Source organism: Oryzias melastigma, linkage group LG21, assembly GCF_002922805.2.
Source record: "Oryzias melastigma strain HK-1 linkage group LG21, ASM292280v2, whole genome shotgun sequence".
Lineage (NCBI taxonomy): Eukaryota > Metazoa > Chordata > Actinopteri > Beloniformes > Adrianichthyidae > Oryzias > Oryzias melastigma.
In genome coordinates this window covers 10,658,051-10,678,161 of record NC_050532.1, presented here as the reverse complement: position 1 = coordinate 10,678,161, position 20,111 = coordinate 10,658,051, and the positions used below count along the sequence as shown (strand labels likewise).

General features: G+C 36.7%; 1 protein-coding gene across 11 annotated transcripts in view; it reads left to right on the top strand.

Annotated features, from left to right (window-relative positions):
* The window catches only part of tns1b (tensin 1b), a 167,897-nt gene that overhangs the window by 37,707 nt on the left and 110,079 nt on the right, over positions 1 to 20,111 (top strand). Inside the window, exon 1 of one of the 11 annotated variants that reach the window (XM_036209788.1) lies at positions 1,419 to 2,298. The exons of the other annotated variants lie outside the window; for them this stretch is intronic. Coding sequence (XP_036065681.1) covers positions 2,218 to 2,298 — 81 coding nt within the window. The 5' untranslated portion in view covers positions 1,419 to 2,217. Of the gene's footprint in view, positions 1 to 1,418; positions 2,299 to 20,111 lie in introns of those variants that run through there. 11 annotated transcript variants of the gene reach the window in all.

Below are 20,111 nucleotides of genomic sequence, written 5' to 3'. Positions count from 1 at the left end.
AGTTCCTCGTGAGGGGTTTCCATTCATGTTTTGATTCCTCCTTGAAAACCAAGAAAACCTGGTGCAGAATGAAGTTTACTTCTTTAGTAATGTCACATCAATGGATTTGCCGATGGTGAAAAAAACAGTTTTCAAAGCCCCGTTTCATCCAAGATACTTTGACTACGAATTCACTCGCTACACCTCAACTTCTAAAAGAGTATGTAGTGCAGGACTATCTTGTGCCCTGAATTTTACAGCAATTTGGATGCATAATACTTTTTTTTGTTTTTTTTGTTACGACAAGTATGACCTAAACAATTTACCAAAGTAAAAACCTTATAAGTATGACCATATTTTTGAATCTACAGTATTCTGAGGATATATACTTGAATAGTTTATGAAAATAAATACATTAAAAAACAATTTTCTAGCAATGGTTCAAATGCAAGGCATTGTGGTCCATATTTGCCAATCTAGTGAGTATCAATGCACACTAGTTTTATGCAGAGACTTCTGGGAAATTTCCAGGGCCTTGTAGATTCAGACACCACAAAAAAAGGCGATCGCCCTATATATTTCACTAAGTAGGCTGTGTCCAAAATCTCTCTCTTATCCCTAACTACTAGTAAACTATATAGTGTGTGACTACCTAGTGCTTTGGATTTTAAAAGCAATTTGGACACTGTTGCTCACTAATGTGAGCGTGTGGTTTGGATCTGTGATTGACAGTGAGGTGAGCTTGAGGTAACGTGGTCACTCTGTGTCTTCAATATGGAGAGTGGTACAGCATCAGAACTTTCTGTGGAGGTTAAGGATTTTTTTCCCTCCCTCTTCTCTCAAGGCAGTAAAATCATGCTAGCTGCAAAAGCTAATAAAGGCTAACGTATTAAGCAAACAATCCAGAGTGAAACGTTTATTGCAAATCCCATCTCCAGGAAGGAGTTCACTGCATTCAATTCCGATTGCACTCAACCACAGCTGTCTGACTTCCAAATCCACTGGAAAGTTGTGTGAGCCAGTTAATTTTTGACATAAAAAAATCTACAAGTCATGCTAAAGCTAGCATGATAATGACGACCATTAAAGAATGAAGATGGGCGGGGCTTTTATACTGGAGCTCAAAACATTATGACGTGAAACTTCTGAAATGGCGTGAAACTTACACCAGTTGACCAATCACAACATTTAACTGCACTACCTGTAGGAGGTAGCACACAGATGGATTTAGACCTGGAATTAAACAGGGTTGTTTTAATTGTCAAATATGTGGCAAGGACCTACTGACAGCACCTATTTATAGAGATCAACAGACAAAAAAAGTTTAATTAGTGTTTGGTTACCTTAACCCTTATCTTAACCCTTTTGGGTTAGGTTTAGTTTAAGTTGTAAGATTTCAGTTTCTGGCCCATGACGTCCCTCCCTTTGATTTTGTAATTGTAAATTTGGAAAGCACTACAAAAACAGACAAAACAGACTCTGTAGTGGCTGGAGAAGGAACACAATCATCGTGAGTAGTGAAGGAATTCAGAAACAACTTTTGACAATGTAAGATAATTGCAGAGATACAACTGACTAACATATAAAAGAAAAAATACCTAAGAATCTACTTTATACAAACATCTATTTGAGCTCTAAAATGAACCAGATTTATAATCTGTGTCTTCATATCAGTGTTTTTTAAAACACTATCATTGCAGGTATTTACAGGAAATGTGAGGGACTCAAAGGTATGGAGCTAAGGATGCTGGGAGGGGGGAAGAACAGGGAGAGGGCGGGATCATCACATTGAATGAAATTAAAAGCGGTGCGACTTAAAGGGGGATAAGAAGGGAGGGAGACATGGGATAAGAGAAAGAGAGGAGGCGCAAAAAGAGATGGATAATAAGTGGACTTCCCCCTCCCCCTCCCCTTTGCTCCCGTGGAGAGGTAGGGGCTGCCTGCCCTCCAACCCCCATTTAGGAAGGAGGAAAAAAAAAAAAAACCTTTGTGAAACTTTTCTTGACAGAGGGGAGGAGAGGCAGAGTGAGCACAGAGGAGAGGCAGTTCAGAATCCAATTCAGAGAGACAGAGGAAGAGGCAAATTAGTCAGTGAGGGGAAAAAAACGAGGAATCTCGAAGGAAGTCTGAGGAAGTCATGGATTTGCAGCACCGAGCAATGTTTCTCCTGCAAGGATTAGACTTGAGGAAGCGTAGTAGTGTGTAGCATCATCATCATCATCACTCCTGTCCGTCACCATGCCGTCTGTCTCTCTCAGCCTGCCGACAGCTCTGGCAGGACCTGCACGCACCTGGGTCTGTCTGTCCTGCATGTTCTGGGTGAGAACACCTTTTTATGTTTTTTGCACTACTAAACTAGTTAAAGAAAAGTTTCTGCCAAAAGTAACTCTTCATATTGGATAACAGATAACGTAGCTTTACAGTGTGTGGTAGTTTTTTTCACTTTTATCCTTGGGAAAGTGACTGAACGAGGCCGGTCAGTGAATGTGTTGGGTGGTCCGTGTGACGGGGGTTGGGTGGAGGTTTAGGACCCTGGCTGTGTGGGGCCTTGGCATGGTGACACATGCAAAGGGGGCTGATACTCCAAAAGACTGAATGAGAGTGTGCAAAAATGTTGGACAAAACCACGCCTGGAGAGCTACACTTTAGATGCTTTGATGGTTTCATAGGCATCGATTCTGACACCAACTTGACTCTGATATCTGTCCTGGCAGCTGTTTTTCCATCTGTCTTCTCTTTTTGCCCACTCTCACTCATTCTATCCCCCCACCCGTCCTAAAAAATCCCTCTTGGAGGTTGGGGCAAACAGCTATTTTTGCTTTCTCCTGTATAATTTAATCTCCTGCGCATTCCCGCTCCCAGTGAGGGGTTGTTTGTGTGCACTTCAAAGCAGAGATGTGGTCAGTGAGCCCATCTGAGTGTGTTCATGTCTGCACTTAATGTGTGCTATTCCATCTATGAACACGCAGCACTTTTTCTAGTTTGTTTCTTATTTACAACACGATTCAAGGTGAATAAAAAATAGAAGTTCCTGAATAGACCTTTGAGATCTGTCCATCTCTATTCGACTGTGGTCCTCTGGGACATGATTGCACACCGCTGGCAGAGCTACAGCTCTGGGTGAGAAGACTGGATAATCTTACTGAGCTCTTCATCAGTTAATTACCATTCTTTTCTTTTGGAGGAGCGAGAGGCGAGGTACAAGGGGAGGGTCGTAAAAGAACCTCAAAGCCCCCCAGCTAAGCTCTGGGTCACTGATCAACTGCATCAGAGCATTGTATGACAAAGCGAGCTCACTTAAGGGGGCGAGGTTCAATTTGAACCGCTGTGTTAATGGCAGATCTTTCCTTGGTGCTAAAACCTCTTTGGGGCACATTCACACCGGGGCAGTTTGATCTGGACTGGAGTTTGTTTCCTCAGATAATCGGCTTCAAAAAAGTCTTCAAGCTCATCTAAAGTGTGGTGTGGACCTGTCTTACTGTTCCCAAAGTTGATACAGATGAGGAAGTACCATGTGTTACAGTTCCTCGAAAGACCTCTTGATGCTGGTTCCTAAAGGGAGCAATTCTCCTTTGAGTTTCATGTTAAAAATTCTAACTTTGCACCCAAAGTAAATCTATTTGCATTCAGGTTTGTGATACTGGTGTGATACTGTACATATTTTTAAAAAGCTTTTTTAGAAATGTGTGTGGTCCAGTAGTCACTGTGAGATTATGGTTCAAATCCCGACTGGGTCTTTTCTATGTGGAGTTCACTAGTTTTTCCAGCACTCTGACTTCCTCCCACTGTCTCACGTGCTTCATAGGTTATTTGTCACCCTAAATTGTCCCTAAAATGTGTGAGTGTCTGTATGTGACCCCACAGTTGACTGGTGCCCTGTCCAGGGAGGTGTACCCATGGGTAAATAGGTGGAGAAGATTAGAGTAAGAGTTTTATAGGTTCCACCTACCTGCCAATTAAAAAAGAAAAATCAAAAATTGTGTCTTTAAATACGCACAAATTTCCGTTCTATTCAAATTATGACAGTGGAAAAAAAAAAAAAAACGCAAAATCAAGAAAATGTTTAAACTAAAGCTGTCAATCCAATACAAAGGCCGTAAATTAGATGACCTAAATATTTAACTCAATTAAATGATGATGACTCTTTAACTGGTCTTTGATGTGTTTGTTCAAGCAGGCACGCACAATTTGTAATTTTAATTTTAATAGTTTTTTAAGTTGTTCTAAAAAAGACAAATAGTGATATATTATAGATTACAATATTGTACCTATCATGAAACTATCAGTACTGTGAGCCATATCATATCATAAGTTACCCTGTAATTCCCAGTCCCAGTATTGAGCCAGAGGCCATCTTTGACAAGGAAAAGGAAGAAGTTCATGAATCTAGTTGTCCACAAGTGGATGAAAATGGAGTGAAGCAGGAAGCTTGTGGTTCACCCAGTGTTAACATGATATTTTCATCTGCTCCTGATTCACAATTTGAATGAATAAATACTTAGAAAAACAATTTTAAGTTTAATTTTCTTTATATATGTATTATCATCAGAAAAATGTCAGAAGAACATGTTAAAATCAACAAAAACACAATTTTTATCTGAGTGAAAATGCTACAAAGATATTTTTTGGTCCAGCAATGTTTTATTTAGTTAATTAAAAAAAAAAAAAAAAACCTCAGTTGCTTTTAGTGCACAACTGATATACTGCCAGGATACCATCTGCTTTAGTATAACACATTACAAATGCAATAAAGATGACTTTACAACTTGTCCTAATATCCTACTGTAAAATTGAGGCAAAGCCCTCTAAAGGTGAAACGTATCTGTAATGGCATAAAATCTAGGTTGTTTAGGTGCAAAATGAAAGCAAACTAAGCCAATTCTTCTGCAATTGACAATCATTTCAATATTGTCCAATAGATACTAGTTTAAGCTTTTCACATTGTAGTGCATAACACAAAGATTTGGCATTAACTTTCACTCTGCTTGCCTTTCCTAAGGCAACTATAGACTTGCCTGTTTGCCACTGCTCCACACCACATTGCATCCACAAGGTGGCCTTAACTTTTTTCTACATACTAGAGCTTTGGTGAAATCATTTTTATGCTTTTTTGTTAAGCATGAAAAATGTCTTCCCTCAACGTATCAAATATGAAATGTCTTTTTTTTCCATGTCATTTAATGTATTGCTTGAATTTTAAGTTCATGGTGAAAACATGTGAAACTTCATTATCATATTTGTTGTACAACAACGATATTAAAAGAAAGTCACCATTAGTTCTGAATATACTAAAGCTACAGTCACCAAACTTTCTCACATGACTAGTTATCACCTATTTTTACTTGTTAAAAGTAGCTCTATTTTTACTTGATTGCAAAAGCTACTTCAGAGAAGTTCTTTAAGTGTCCAATTATAAAAGATAGTTAACAAAAGAAAAATAATGGATATTCTTATTAAATTTGTTCATTTTTTAAATGTGTAGCGAAAGTATCCGATCGGATCTGCACTCGGTAGGCAGATACTCAAAATCAAATGACAGATTGGGCCCACAAAAACCTGATCAGGACATCCCTAGTTTTTGTAGCCGCTTAAAATTTCCATAAAGCTCCTTGACCCACACTGTTAACATTCATGATTCAAATCTAATTAACTGATGACATAATGCAATTGTGATCAATAGTCATGAACCGTTCACTCTGCCAAAAGGGTCTTAGGATTTTAAATAGCTTTTTCCTGTTGAAGAAATTCTGACTTTTGTATTACTACCTAACCGTTATATAGGAAAAGGCAAAGAGATGGTTAACCTGTTGGTTCTTAAACTCTACAAATGTTAAAAAAGTCTCATGTGTTTAGCCCATTTGGTAGACATTATCTGTAGACAGCTGCAAATGCTGTTGAGAAGAGGCTGGACTTTTTGAAGAGGAAGATTAATAGAGGAAGCTTCTGGAAGAGGCAGGAATATATTCAAGAAATTGACTATTTTCAGAAGGTAGCCAGAACCTCTTTCTCAACCGAGATTCAAAATACAATGGCATCCTCTTTCACAGCAGGATGCCTCTGGATAAAAAAGATGTCTGTATACTGTATTTCACTAAGGTAAGTTTGGGGAAATATCTTGAAGGACAAAATAAGTGAAGAGGAGATGCTTTGAGCCAAAGAAAAAGGACAAAAAAGGACTGATGGATTTCATGGGAGGCCTTGAAAGTGGAATGCCGTCGCTGCTCCGAACAGAGTGAATTATTGATGAAGGCCAAGAACACAAACCCTCAACACCAGAATAGATGTGATAAGAAGTTTTTTTCTGACATTCTTAAACATCTTTGATACTCTTCCTGATGACTTAAGATGGGGATTGTAAGCTTGTTCTAAAATGTTTTAGCTGTTATCACTTTTTGACACTCTAGTGCCCTGCATACATACATCACATCTGTATGGTATATATAAGATTGAAAATTTTATGAAATTAAGTTAAAAACGTATTGGATTTGTTGATGTAGCCATATACTATTGTTTTGAACACTTAAAGAAGAAGATTTAAGGTACTTTTGAAGGCAGAATAGGGTCAAACTGAACACTCCTGATCCAGGTTAATTATTACCAGGTGGGGCAGGCTGGTTAGAAGACCAGCCGGATCTTAGACCTTATGGACCGGGCTTCTATAGTTTAATGCAGCACACAAATGTTCTTTAACAAGTTTATCTCTGCTTTAATAAATACAATTTAGCAAAAAAGTGAAACGAGTTCATCTGAACGTCAACAATGTAAGGGAGTATCTTATACCAGTGATTGTAGTGCTTTGGTATACTGATGGGGATTATATTGATCCTTCCATATAATCCTGCATCTGCATCCTGTCGTACCAACTGAGCTTAATTGGAACTCCAAATATCTATGGCAAGCGAAAGGGGTCAATAATCGCCAAGAAAAATGCAGTAAAAAGCGATGTATTGGGCATCAAAAAGGCAGCTTTTTACGCACGTTCTAAAAGTAGCATGTAAATGATGCTGTCTTGTGTTGTCCCAAGATGTACAAACTGCATGTCCAAAGCGCCATTCTAGTGCGCTGTGTCACATACAGGTGTCAAAAAAGCAGTTATGCTTGAATAACATGGGTAAGACCGAAGAATAGTTTGTGGTTGTCTCTAAGACAGCTTTTTCTCATGCGGGAATAGTGAGTTCGACTACATGACATACACAGCGTTTTTTTTTTCTTTCTTTTTTTTGGTAACTTTTAATAATGGTTTTAGTTAGTGTCTCGTTTTTGCTCTTCCTCTTTTTCTTGTTTTTTTTTCTACAAAATATCAAAACAGGCTTTCTTTGTCACAGACAATAAATAAATTTATTTTTGTAGTCATCAAATTACCAAACACTTGATTTCTGTTTGAAAATTGTGAAAAATCAATGGTTGAACAAATCTTTTGTGGAGCCCAGTCTCAGTAAAATGCGTACATATTCCACGATTTGAGAAATACCGTGTATAATATACGCCAAAACCGGTTTTTGCGTGCATATAATACGCGCGGTCCTAAACGTGTTAAAATGTGTTTTCCACGTTTGACACGTCCCCTGGTGGAGCCGTGAGCATCACAGACAGCCCCACAAACGAACAATTTGCTTTTCTAACCCTAACCATAACCGTAATCCTAACCTTAACCAGGAACGACGTCATTTAGAAAAGAGCCGGAGGATTTCTGACCACGTGATCAAAACGAAACCTAAAAAGCGTGTATATTGTACGCCGGCGCAACCTATCCTCTACCATTGCGTATCATATGCACGCAAAAAGCGTGTTTGGCGTATCTTATACACTGTATTTCAGAGTGCAAAGTCGTGGCATATGTACGCATTTTACTGCGACCGGGTTGCTTTTGTGATATCTGTGATTTCTGTGTCCTGTATTTCATCTTACAACACAGAAACTCAACTGAATTTCCTTTTACAGTTGGATTACTGTAAAAGGAAACACAGTAGTTACTCACATCCAGCTGCCAGTAGGTACGTAAATGTTTCTATAGTAATTGTTCCATTTATGACAATATTACAGTATTTTAATTTCCAGTTTATTTACTGTAAAAAAATAAGGGTAAATAAGAATGCATTCTGGTTCACTTTTGGCAACTTCTCCAACCATTTTGAGGGAAAGGCATTTCCCCCTCATCTCTTAGCTCACTGCAACTGGTCTTCCAGCTGATCTTAGCCAAGGCCTTGTTCACCATGATTGAGTTCTTAGATCAATGCAACACCGGACAGAGACATAAAATCCTATATTTTACATAACTTACCAGGTCCAAGTCCACTTGAATGAAATTAACAGATGCTCAGAGAGAATATACAAACTCAACACACAAAGGTTCCCTCTTGAGCTCGAACTGAGGATCTCTTGAGGTGAGGTAATAGTGCCAACCACTGCACCAACACAAGATGGTGTAATTTACGTGCTACTTTTAAAATGTGCGTAGAAAGCTGCGTTTTTGATAGCCAATACGGCTTTTTTACGGTGCTTTTTACTGTCAAATATTGAGTCTTTTCGCCTGCCATACATTCCACATTAGAATTGTTACTAGTACCAAGATAAACGTCCTTACATCAGTTTATCTGGTGGTGCCGCTGTAGATAGGCAGGATGGATCCATACTTTTAACCCTTTAACACTGGAGCTTTAGCTCCAATGGACATTCTTAGATTAATTGTAACTCTGACTGATGTAAGCCAGCTTTGACAGAGATGAGTGGCTTTGCACCAATATGCAACACTTTCATGTTTTTATTCTATTTATGCCATATTGTGACCCCATTTGAATATCTCAGCTGTAACCGGGATTCATCCAAACAAACAATGTGTTTTCATTCTTCTAATGCGCCATTCTGATGATCCTGTGCCAATTGTAGCCTCATGCTCTTGTATTTTTCATGGCAGATTTAACATCTTACTTTTTTTTCATATGTAGATGTTGTCTGTCTGCCAAAAGACTTGACATTTTGTGTTCGGTTCTGCATAGTTTGATTTTGAATGTGTTTTGGGGTGTATTAATACACTTGTTGAGCCATGCCCCTTAAATGCTTGAGATGTCTTTGTGTGAACATGTTAGTAGATCAGCTTTTCCTGAAGTATTCAGATGACCTAACCTGGCACCAGCAACCATTTAGGTTCAGTTGCACTTAAATATGTTTTTTCTCTTTTCTGATGCTCCATTTGAATCTTTTAATTTGTCCCCATAAAGGAGACAACATGCAATCACACAGTTAAAAAAAAAGCATGTTAAATGTCACAGACCTCTAGTTTGTAGATCAGACAAGAGGTCTGATTTGACATTTCAATTCTGTGTATGATTTTTTTGGTTTATCTTTGTTGATGTTTTTAATCTCTTAAAACAAAAAGGGAAGTTTAAGTTGATTTATAAGAGTGGGCCAGCTTTGTCCAATACCCCCACCCGCCTCTTTTCTTCCCCAACGAGACCCCCAGCTTTGTGCATGCTCCACTGGACACATTAGCCTTAACCCCTTCCAAGGTCCTCAGGGTTTTGCCAAAAGGAAAATAGGAGCTCAGAATGTGTCTGGCACTCAAGTCTTTTTTTTTTCTTTTGCTCAAAGTGAAATGACTTGAAGACTTCAGTCAATTATTGTAGTGTCATATTTGTTTGAGGAGTTTGACTAAAAATTTATTTTTGTAAAGAATTAAAATATGACATATTACTTTTTTGTGAATATACAAAAATAGTGGTGAATAGCAGATTAATGTGTAATATGGCAAAAATCAATCATTCGTATATAAAGTATTACATTATAAGGATAAAAACAAATTTTTCTTATTAGTTGTTTTTTTTACAAAATTTACTATTCATCATTAATTGTGTTGAATTTTATGTTTTGGCCAAAAAATCCTCCCTATGTGAACTTCTCAAAACCTGTCAAGAAGCGACTTAAAAGGAAATATCTGTTTTTTGTTAAGGCGAAAGAACAAGAAGATAACCTTAAAATGAAAATGTTACAATTTTTCCCCACAAGGTTCAGCTTTGAAAGCTACCTTAAATGGAATTGTTTGCCTCCTTTGTGCACAGGAGTGTATCTGAAAGCCAAAACATTCTTAAACGCACTCGTATGGTCAGAGTTTGAAACATTTTTACTCCCAAAAGAGAGTTTAGCAGCCAAGATAAACTTAAAAAAAAAAAAAAAATCAGTTTAATAACAAATCTATTTTTTTCTGCAACAAGGTGCATGTGCTGAAAATGAGTCACCTATTGTAATATCTGATGCCAGAGTTGTGCATATTTTTGAGAATACAAATGTGTTTTAGTAATGATAAAACACCTCCAACAACATCAATGTGCATGTCAGATCTTTAAAAGCTGCACATTCTGGACTGTTTAAAAGAGAATGGAGCTCAGAGATGCTCTGAAGTCAATTTTTGAAAGTACAATGTAAGTCTCTAAGTGTTAGTCACATGTAAAGTTAAGCCTCAAAGTCGAATGAACGCTCATTTGTTACATAATGCTAAAAAAGTCAAATATTAAACAAGGGGGCATAGATTAATCTGCACTTATCGTGTCTGAGTTTACTCGTATATAACATAAAAAGAAAATTGAAACATACCTTGATTTGATTAGACTTTTTTAGAATAATAATACACAAAAATACAGTATTTTCCCGACTATTGTGTTTACTGGATTATAAGGCACCTACAATGAATGGTCTGTTTTTGAGCATATGTCATATAAGGCACACCAGACAATAAGGCGCACAGAGCTAGTCAAGAGTCAGAAATGAATCTGTCAGTAACTCACTTTTTTAATATCACAGTACCTGCAGGGCTATGTCTAAATTCCCATCCTAACTACCAAAAAACTACATAGACTATATAGTGCCCTGAATCTTAAAAGCAATTCTAACACCATGCTTTGTACTTTACTGTCATTTTGCTAACGCCGGAAATGACACCCAATTTCACAAAGTGAAAATCGAATCCATACAAATATTTCACAACGCTATCTTATGGCTCCACTGTGTTTTGATGATGAAAATGTGGATGGTTTGTTAGAAAATTACATTTAAACAACTTTTCTTTGCAAAAACTTTTCAACCGCAATGCATTGTGGTCTATATTCGCTAATGTAGTGAGCATCGATGCACGCTAGTTTTTGCAAAGACTTCTGGGAATTTTCTAGTGCACTCAATTTTGGAATAGTAGATTCGGACAGCACTGAAAAATAGCTAACGCAATAAATAGTGGACTATATTGTGAGTAGGGAAGGAATTCGGACATAGCCTAGAACTTGTTTATAACATGCTACACGTTAGCAACATCAGAAGCATTAGCATTTTCACAATACGTGTAATTCTCTACCTTGCTTCCAACATACAAAAAACTGACTGATACAAATGTTACTGTGACTACCTCTTAAAATTGTTTTGCCATCGTTAAGCACAAGCAAAATTTATCCATATAAAGCACTATTGATTATGTTGTTTAAAAAACAAACAAACAAACAAAAAAAAAGCTTTAAAGTGCGCAATCTTGATTATGAGACTTAAGTAGGAGTGAAATTTCAACTAGGTCCCTATTCTGGCAAAACTTTGTACATCCTTTTTAATACATTTTTAAAAATCTTAGTTTTTAAGTATTTTTTTCTGAAATCTTTTTTTTTCTGAGCTTTTTAGGTCATATTTTTTAGGCAAGCAAGAGATTTTATCCACTATGCAAAAAGAAAATGAAGTCACTCAATTGCAAATTATGAGATGTTCTCATCCAGATTTAATCTCCCCAGTTGAGACAATCCCATTCTGCAGAGATAACCTCTTGTTATTGTGATATTACTTACATCTGCTTTGTCCCATGCCCTTTGACCCTTTCAGCTACGTTACACTGTTTTCTTTTGGAGTTGTTGAACTATAGATACCTTTCTAAATTAGTTTTTTTTGGTGTATTTTGGCTTTTATTTGGCTTGTACACATATTTCATTGACGTGTCATTTATTTTGAAAAGGATCATGTATCCTATAACTGTGCAGGAAGGTTCTTATTTTCTTAAGAAAGCGACTTTATCTCAGACATTTTGGGCGGATTTCTTCTGAAAACAAGTAAAGAAGATGCCTAAAGCTCAGCACAATGTAGATTTGTGGAAGACATACCTGAATTTGGGCCAAAAGGAAACATCTACGTATGTTTGTTCTGGAATTAACAAATGACTAGAAAAAGATAACATAAAATTATAATTTAAACAGTAATTAAAGTGGAATTACTTGCTGTTTATGGTTGAGAAGAGTTTATTTGTGTTGTTTTTTAGACATCATTCTTTATGTCTGTATGCTGACTAAAGGACGACTGTCATTGTGAGCCAAAGTACTTGTTAGATGATATTTTCACTTTTAATTTAAAGATTTCAGTTTATATTTATGTAATGTATTGTGACATATTTATGAAAAAGTTGGAGCTTTTAACCCCTTGATCTCTGAATTTATTTCCAGCTATGAAAAAAATAATCACTTATGTTTGTGCTTTTAAATAGATGCTAAATCACAGTAATTTGGAGCCGAATTGGATTGAGGCCTATTGCACCAATAGGCCTCAAGGGGTAAAAAAAAATAAAAATAAATAATGTCTGTACATTTCATGAAATCTTTTAGATCACTTTCAAACTGCAGATATCTATAAAACATTATTAGTTTTCCTTTTGAGGGGGTAAATTCAATCCAAATTCAAAAATGACAATAAAAGCGTTTGTGACAGCAAAAAACTGTTAAAAATTGAAAAGTTCACCACCAATTTAGCATGTTTTTTAAATCACTTTAAGTAAAGCTAAAGTTTTCTTGTATATATTGTGTTGAAACATCTGTTTCTTTTTTAAATCTGTAAGAACTCTTCTGATTAAAAACCATAATTATGAAAAGTGTTCCCTAATAATCCATGATACCCCAAAAATGCAGTTTATCCACTTTGTGTTAATCTAATGCTGCTCCTTTGGGAAGGAGGGGATTTTTCTTCTTTTCCTCTTTACTTCTGGATGACTGACTAATTTCCTCCCTGGGATCCACTTCACCAAAATGAGATAGATGAGGAGAAGAGAGCCAGAGGGGTCTATGGGGTGGGAGGGCAGGAGGAAAGGAAGGAAAGGTTGGAATGCCCGGGGCGCCCCCCCCCAAATGTAAAACAGGTGACTTTTCAATGTCAGAGCATTTGGTTTGTGGGAACAGCAACGGAGAAAGAGGAAAAAAAAGAAAGAAAAGCAGGAAGTTAAAGTAAAAAAAGTGTAAAACTAGCAGCAGCTTTTTTCTCTGGGATTTAGCGGTAATTGTTTCTTGTTGCACTTGTTTTACACCATGCTGCTTCCAATTACAGGATTCACAGTGCTCCTTCATTTCTGGAATGTATTCTAACATTTCATTCCGAATGAAAGGATTAATGGAAGTCAGGTGTCTTCTTTGACTAGTCTCTTGTTTTTGTCCACATTTTCTTTCTTGACATCAACTCTTGGAGCACTTTTTGGTAACAAATAGGTTATGATTTTTGTTAGTCAGTGTTTTTGTTGTTTGCTGTGGAGAGACTTACAAAACGATTACATTGATGGCTTATTGGGATCAAAATGTGCAATTTATTTACATTTAAGAACAACTGGTTATTTCTTAACATGCAATTTGCTTTTATTTACAGAAACTTTTTCTTGAACCAGGCTCCTTAGAGAAAGTTTTTCCATCAAAATAACTAAAATAAAATAAACTAGAAAAAAGTGCACATATATATATATATATATATATATATATATATATATATATATATATATATATATATATATATATATATATATATATATTAGGCCTGGACAATAAATCAAGAACATATCATATTCTGCAAATGACAGTGATAAATGATTACCCTAAATGTTCACACATGTGCTTAGACAGTGAGACCATAATGTTTTAAAAAAATGTACAACTGCACACTGTAATTGTTGTCCACATTAGTTTTGGCCAGTACTCCGGGTAGATCATTATTCTCTGGCGTTTCTCCAATAAGTTCTAACCCGTCTTCTATTGAGAAAACTTGTTATATAACTTACGTTGACTTGTATTTAAATACAACTGTTGCAGTAAAATGGAAATGATGTATTTGTTGTTATCAGAAAGCATATCGTCGTCGCAATATTGATCACTAATATCCCACTTCTCAAGTTTTCCTCATATTGGTACTAAAACAAACCTACCATTCCCAAATCCATATGATATTTTTTAAAATAAATTTCTTATATATTAAAATGATTTCATAATAATTTTTTATTTGGTCTTTTTGGCGATATGTTCATTTGGGAGTCATTCAAATATATATCCTTGAAAAGTACATCCTTGGAAGTACATATTTGACTTCTGCTCATCCAAGAAACCCCAGGAGAACAGTCAGGAGTGAAGAGTAAAGAGGCTCAGGGTGTCTAGCAGGTCTCAGGGAAAACTGTGAGTAGATTAAAACTGTAAAAAAAAAAAAAAGTCAAAAACATGGAACAATGGGGTTCAAAGGTGAGCTGTGCTTTGACACTTCCTGTGAAGCAAGACATATGAACATGTACAAACACGGTCACAGATGGAGACATGAAGTGATCGCCAGAGTGCGTCTGGATAAAATCTCTACTCATGCATATGGTGTTCCATATGACAGACGGAGGCTTGTTAGCGGTCTGATTAACCCAGCTGACTTTAGGGGACTCATCAGTCTGCTGGCTCCAAAGGCAAGAACAATAGTGTCTGATTGGCAGGGGGGATCACTGCATACTATGTATGTCACTGCCTGCATGTCTGCATGTTACTATACACTCGGATCTTCTTATAGGTTCCGGCCTCTCAGTCTTTTGTAATACTCATAATTTTGTGTTCTCATATGGAATTAAAACACATTTGTTGCAAAAACGTGTTGGAACAGAAATTTAGATTCAGTGTGTTATTGTATAAAATCTATTTAGAAGTTTTCTCTATTCGCTTTTTACCACAACAAACCATTAAGCTTTATTTTATATACTTTGTTTCATAAAATTACAACTTTCAGACCAAAAGCACCAAAATAAATAATTAATTGTATATGCATTTAATTTTTTTGTATTAGTCTGTATGGGTATTATGTTAAATTATATTATATAAAATTATGTTAAAATATTTCTGAAAAATATCAGGTAAATCATAAGGCTGTCAAACAAAAAGAAAGATAATTTACTTGTGTGTGTGTTATTTCCTTATAGCCCTGTAATAAACTCAGCGTGAAGGCCATGTTTGCAGACAAACATAGTTTACCATGAGGTAATGCTTGATGCTTTGCCAGAGAGTGGCAATGAAGCAAGAGGTGAAATAAGTGTGAGTGTTTGTGAACAGTTAAATCTCTGCATGAGTCACAAATCTGAGGAATAGCTATTGCTTTAAAGGAAAAAAAACAGGCTTTTGATTATGCTATTCAGGTGGAATGCATGTTGCCAAGCAAAGTCAAGGATAAATTTGTCTCCATACAACAGCATTACCTAATACAGAGCATTTAATTCAAGTGAAGTCTATCAGAACATTCAGACTAAAACACTTTGTACCAAAGACCAAGAAAGAGACACTTGACCTTTTGACACTGATTTCACATACAGATGCCTTATAAAAACATTAAAATGTTGCAGACTCGTCATTTTTATTCTCCTGTTGCAACTGCGTAATGTCTTAACCCTTGTGCTATTCCAAGGGGTCCAGATGACCCCACCCTTACATTGATGTTTGACCCCTCCCATGACAAAGGTGGAGAGGATTTTATGTCCTTGCTCTGTCTTGTGGGGTCTACAACAATACAACATCAATAGCTGTCTTAACATGGACACAAGTAATTGGAATAAATGCCTGATCCAATTAAAGACATTCTGCACATGTTAACGCAGCCAATGATCCAGCAACTGAAAAGAATTCTGCATATTACACAATGTTTATAAATGTAAAGTGTGTAAAATTCTAAAGTTGTTTATAATTAAACAATGTTTATTCAATGCTAACAATATTAATAATCTATAAATTAATTGATTACAAGATAATTGGTGGCTGCAGTCATATGCGTGACTTATTACAAGACTGCAAATTCACAACACAAATGCACAACACACTCCTGAAACACAACTAGTTTTTTAAATGTTCTTTTAAAATTGTGTTTGACTTTCTACCTGAAAGCTTGGTTGCACATTACTGAAATGGTTTTGGAATTTTACTAATCAAAACAATATATAACTCGGTTTAGTTGTAGAGCTCCAAAAACAAGCTTCTTATATAGCATAGCAAATTTGTTTATGTAAATAGTGCAAAAAGATCCTTGTGTCCATAAAAATGAGCTCCAAATGGTTTTCATTTAGAAAAGAAACATTTGAAACAGGACAGATACCTAATACTTAATATTAGTAAAAAACTAAAATAAAAACAGATTTCCCTTTGTTGCAAATGCTTAAAAGACTTAAAAGAATGTGGGGGCAGAGGTAAACAATGCTAGTTACAGACCTTTCTCTTTCTGAGGCTTTACAACAGTGGGAAAAAGAGTCCAAGTGGAGTGGCTTGTGGGAGGGATTGTTGGGGATGCAAAAGTGTATGTGTGTTAGTCAGTATGTGTACATGCACAAAATCTAAGAATGAGCTCATCTGTGTGTGTGTGTATGTGTTTGCACAGTATTATGCACAAGAGTGGCTGTTTTGCCCATGTGTGCTAATGAGTACTAGACCGGAGATTATGCGTGCGTCTCTAAGGGAACGGGAATCTTTTCCCAGGAGCTGCCATGCCTGAACTCAGGGGGGTACGTGTACACCCTGACCCCCCAGCTTTCGAGGTCTCTGTTGCCTGTCTGAAACCATTTCCTTTCTTTTGGTGGCCCATTTTTAGATTCGGCGGGGTGATGTGAATGTGAAGGATGAAGAAGCTTGTAACGCTCTGAAACAAACGACAGAAAAAGTTGCAATTCCTGGGAAGGGCTCCCAACCCCCACTTCTCCACTCGTCACCCCTGTCTCCCCAATCGACTTCTCATCCACTCCAGCCACTCATCCACCCAAACAATCAACAGTGCATTTTGTTAGGGGGGGGATTTTAATAATCAGAGACAATTAAGAGCTCACAAAAGGGACTGTTCTATTCTGTTGCTCAGTATTGACATACTCTTTTGGAGTTAAATGATTGGACTAAAGATTTCTAGTAAGGCTGCAAAAGTAAATAAATGATCAACTTATTGTGGAAAAAAAAATATTTTCTTTTTATAGTCTTAAGAGCAGCAGAGCAGACAGAGAGGCACTGGGGAAGAAAACCTGAAAGTGAAGGAATTTTTACATTTCCTAGTTCTGGTAGGCATCATTTCCATCAAACTTTTTATTGATTCTTGAAAGTTAAAAAAAAGGAAACGCTCAAAAAATAATGAGGGAACAGCATGGACAGAAGTTTATTTTAAAGTGTGTATGTGTGTATTTGTGGTACAATCTTTATGAGATTGCCAACATCACACTACCTTACTAGGACCTTCATGTTCCTGGGATCTCAAGCTAATTTTAGGTGGATATGACTGGTAAGACTTGGTTGAAGGTCAGAGTTAAAATTACATTGAAGATAAGTTCATGATAAGGGTTGGATTGAGCATTCAGCCATGACGGTCAAGGACAGAGTCAGGAAAAGGTCAAAGTGTTGCAAATGTGACATTTTCTTCAGTCATTGAGAAAAAAAGTATTGTCATTTTCTACCATGAGATTCCTATTGATGGGCAAATAATACAGAAGCTTTGGAGCTTGTGCTGTACTAGAAGCAGAGTTATTCAAAGGGGTGTGTTGTAGCTTGTATCAAAACGCCAATGTCACATGACCAATGATGCCCAAGGCTTTGATTATGTTGCTTTTAGTAATTAGGACATAACATTTAGTACTATGTTTAAATGAAGTGTAAAAATGCAAAAAAAATAAAGCCTTTTAGGCTAATTGCCATCTTAAATCCTGTATACAGGTTGATGGTCCCTAAAAAGACAATCCCTACCCAACATTTAACCTTCACTATCATTTGCATTTATTCTTTGGGAGGGAGGGAGAGTATGAATATTTTAGGATGATGATATCCTTATTTGGTATTGATGAACAAAAACACTTGAAGACTTTCCTGAACTTGTACTGCTGTCATGGTATCGAGGCAGTGCCAGTGCTTCACTCATGCTGTTTAGGGGTTACTATGGCCTCGTTTCCATTGAGCAGTCCAGTATTTTGAGCGTTTCTATTGTAAAATGGACCCATTAAACAGTACCAAACCATACTCCCCATCGGTTGTATGTCCATTGAAAAGTGGTTGGTGTGAAGCTGCTGTAGCCACCCGTTGATTGGTAGAAAGTGATGACCACATTAGAAAGCACCACTATAGTGCTCATTTAAGATTTCCAATGTTTGTAAGCATTTGGGTTTTTTGTGTTTTCCTGTGTACTCTTTTGGTCATGAGTCTATGTTGGAACAACAGCAAGGTCTGGTTTGCGGTGGAACTGCAAACGTTTCTTGCCATTCTTGGCGACAGTGTGATACAGGGTGAGCTAATGGCACGCTAGCAATGCAAGCACCGTGAAAACAAACCGCTAAGGGTAATCGAGGTTCAGCTGAGCGGAAATTCTCGTCAGAATAACTGGACCGTACCGTACTACTCGTTACTGTACCATACCGAATCGGACCACTCAGTGGAAACGAGGCTTATTTGTCCATCAGCTTTGAATCTTTTTCGACTCAATTGTTAATAAAGTGAAGCTTTACTTGTCCACCACAAGGAATTACATCATAAAACTTGAATAATTATTGAATGTAAAACTGATTTTAAAGACAAACGCATCGAATTGTTGATTTAGGACCCACATTGCAGGAGACTAGGCTAGTGGTGGTAAATAGACTTAAACATAATCAAATCATGGATACTTAAATGCACTGAAGATAATTAACTTAAATGAAGACAGCTGTTGATAATTATCAGGTGAGACTGTGGCTACGTCCGTATTCCTTCACTATTCCCTAATTACTAAAAAAGTGTCACGTTCATTTTTTTGTTTTTAGGAACTGAAAGGAACCCACTCTTTACCCTTTTGCCTTCTCTTAAATATCCATTTGTGAATTGAAAGATTTGTTTGCAAGTGCCGGTCTGGGCTTTGGCATTGCTGGTCCTTGGATACCACCACCACGTGTGAGTGCCAGGCTGGAACCTTCACACCTACCAAGAAAAGCACTGTCGCCAGTGTGGTGCATCCTGCATAGTCATTATTTACGCCTAAACAGATTAAGCTAATCCACTTATGTGGTAGTAAAGCGTATCTTGAAGATGAGTGAAAGGCCTGCTTTCCTGCTGTTACCATGTGGTTCTGAAACAAACATTGAGCTGGATTTTGATAAACAAAAGAAGTAACGCCTGCCTGTTTCAATATTCTTCTATGCAAATTTGGTTTTATCTTTGGGAAAATCCGGAATAGAACATGTGTTGGTATATGTAAATATGTAAATGATGATTTAAAAACAGAACACGCGCACCTGCTCATTTTTTCAAAATTTTATAAGGAGCGCAACAGTAAGTTTTTCTAAGAGAAAATTAGATGTTCTGTTGTCTTTTTATGACATACCATAAAGCTAATCTACTGATTTTTTCACAATCTTGAAACTCATTAGTTTATTTTGAAATATTTCAAAATAAAGATTGGACACTTTTAAAAAAATGAAAAATATTATGGATTGACTCAGACACAACTTACAAAGTTGGGAGTTCCCATGCTGACTCATGACTGTGTAACCTCACGCCGTCTGTTTTTGTTTATAGCAAGGAGTATGCAATAACAGATTTATTTATGGAGCAGCAGGTGTATCAGTTACTGCTACCGATGTGTGACAGTAAATATGGAGCCTGAGGGCAGAAAAGGTGAAATGACTAAGGATTTTTTGGAACAAAAATAGTATCATAAGTCCTTTGTGCAAATTGAAATTCTTATATTTTATATGTTTGCTGCTTTTATAAAAAACAGAAGAAAAAAAATCATCTTACCTTCTTGTGTGGGGAGGGTTCTTCCTTTTCTCTTAACTTTTCGGTTAATGGGGAAAAAACAGGTAAATGTTTCATACAAACATACTCTTTATTTCTCTTTTGTTTGCACTAAAATGCATTCTG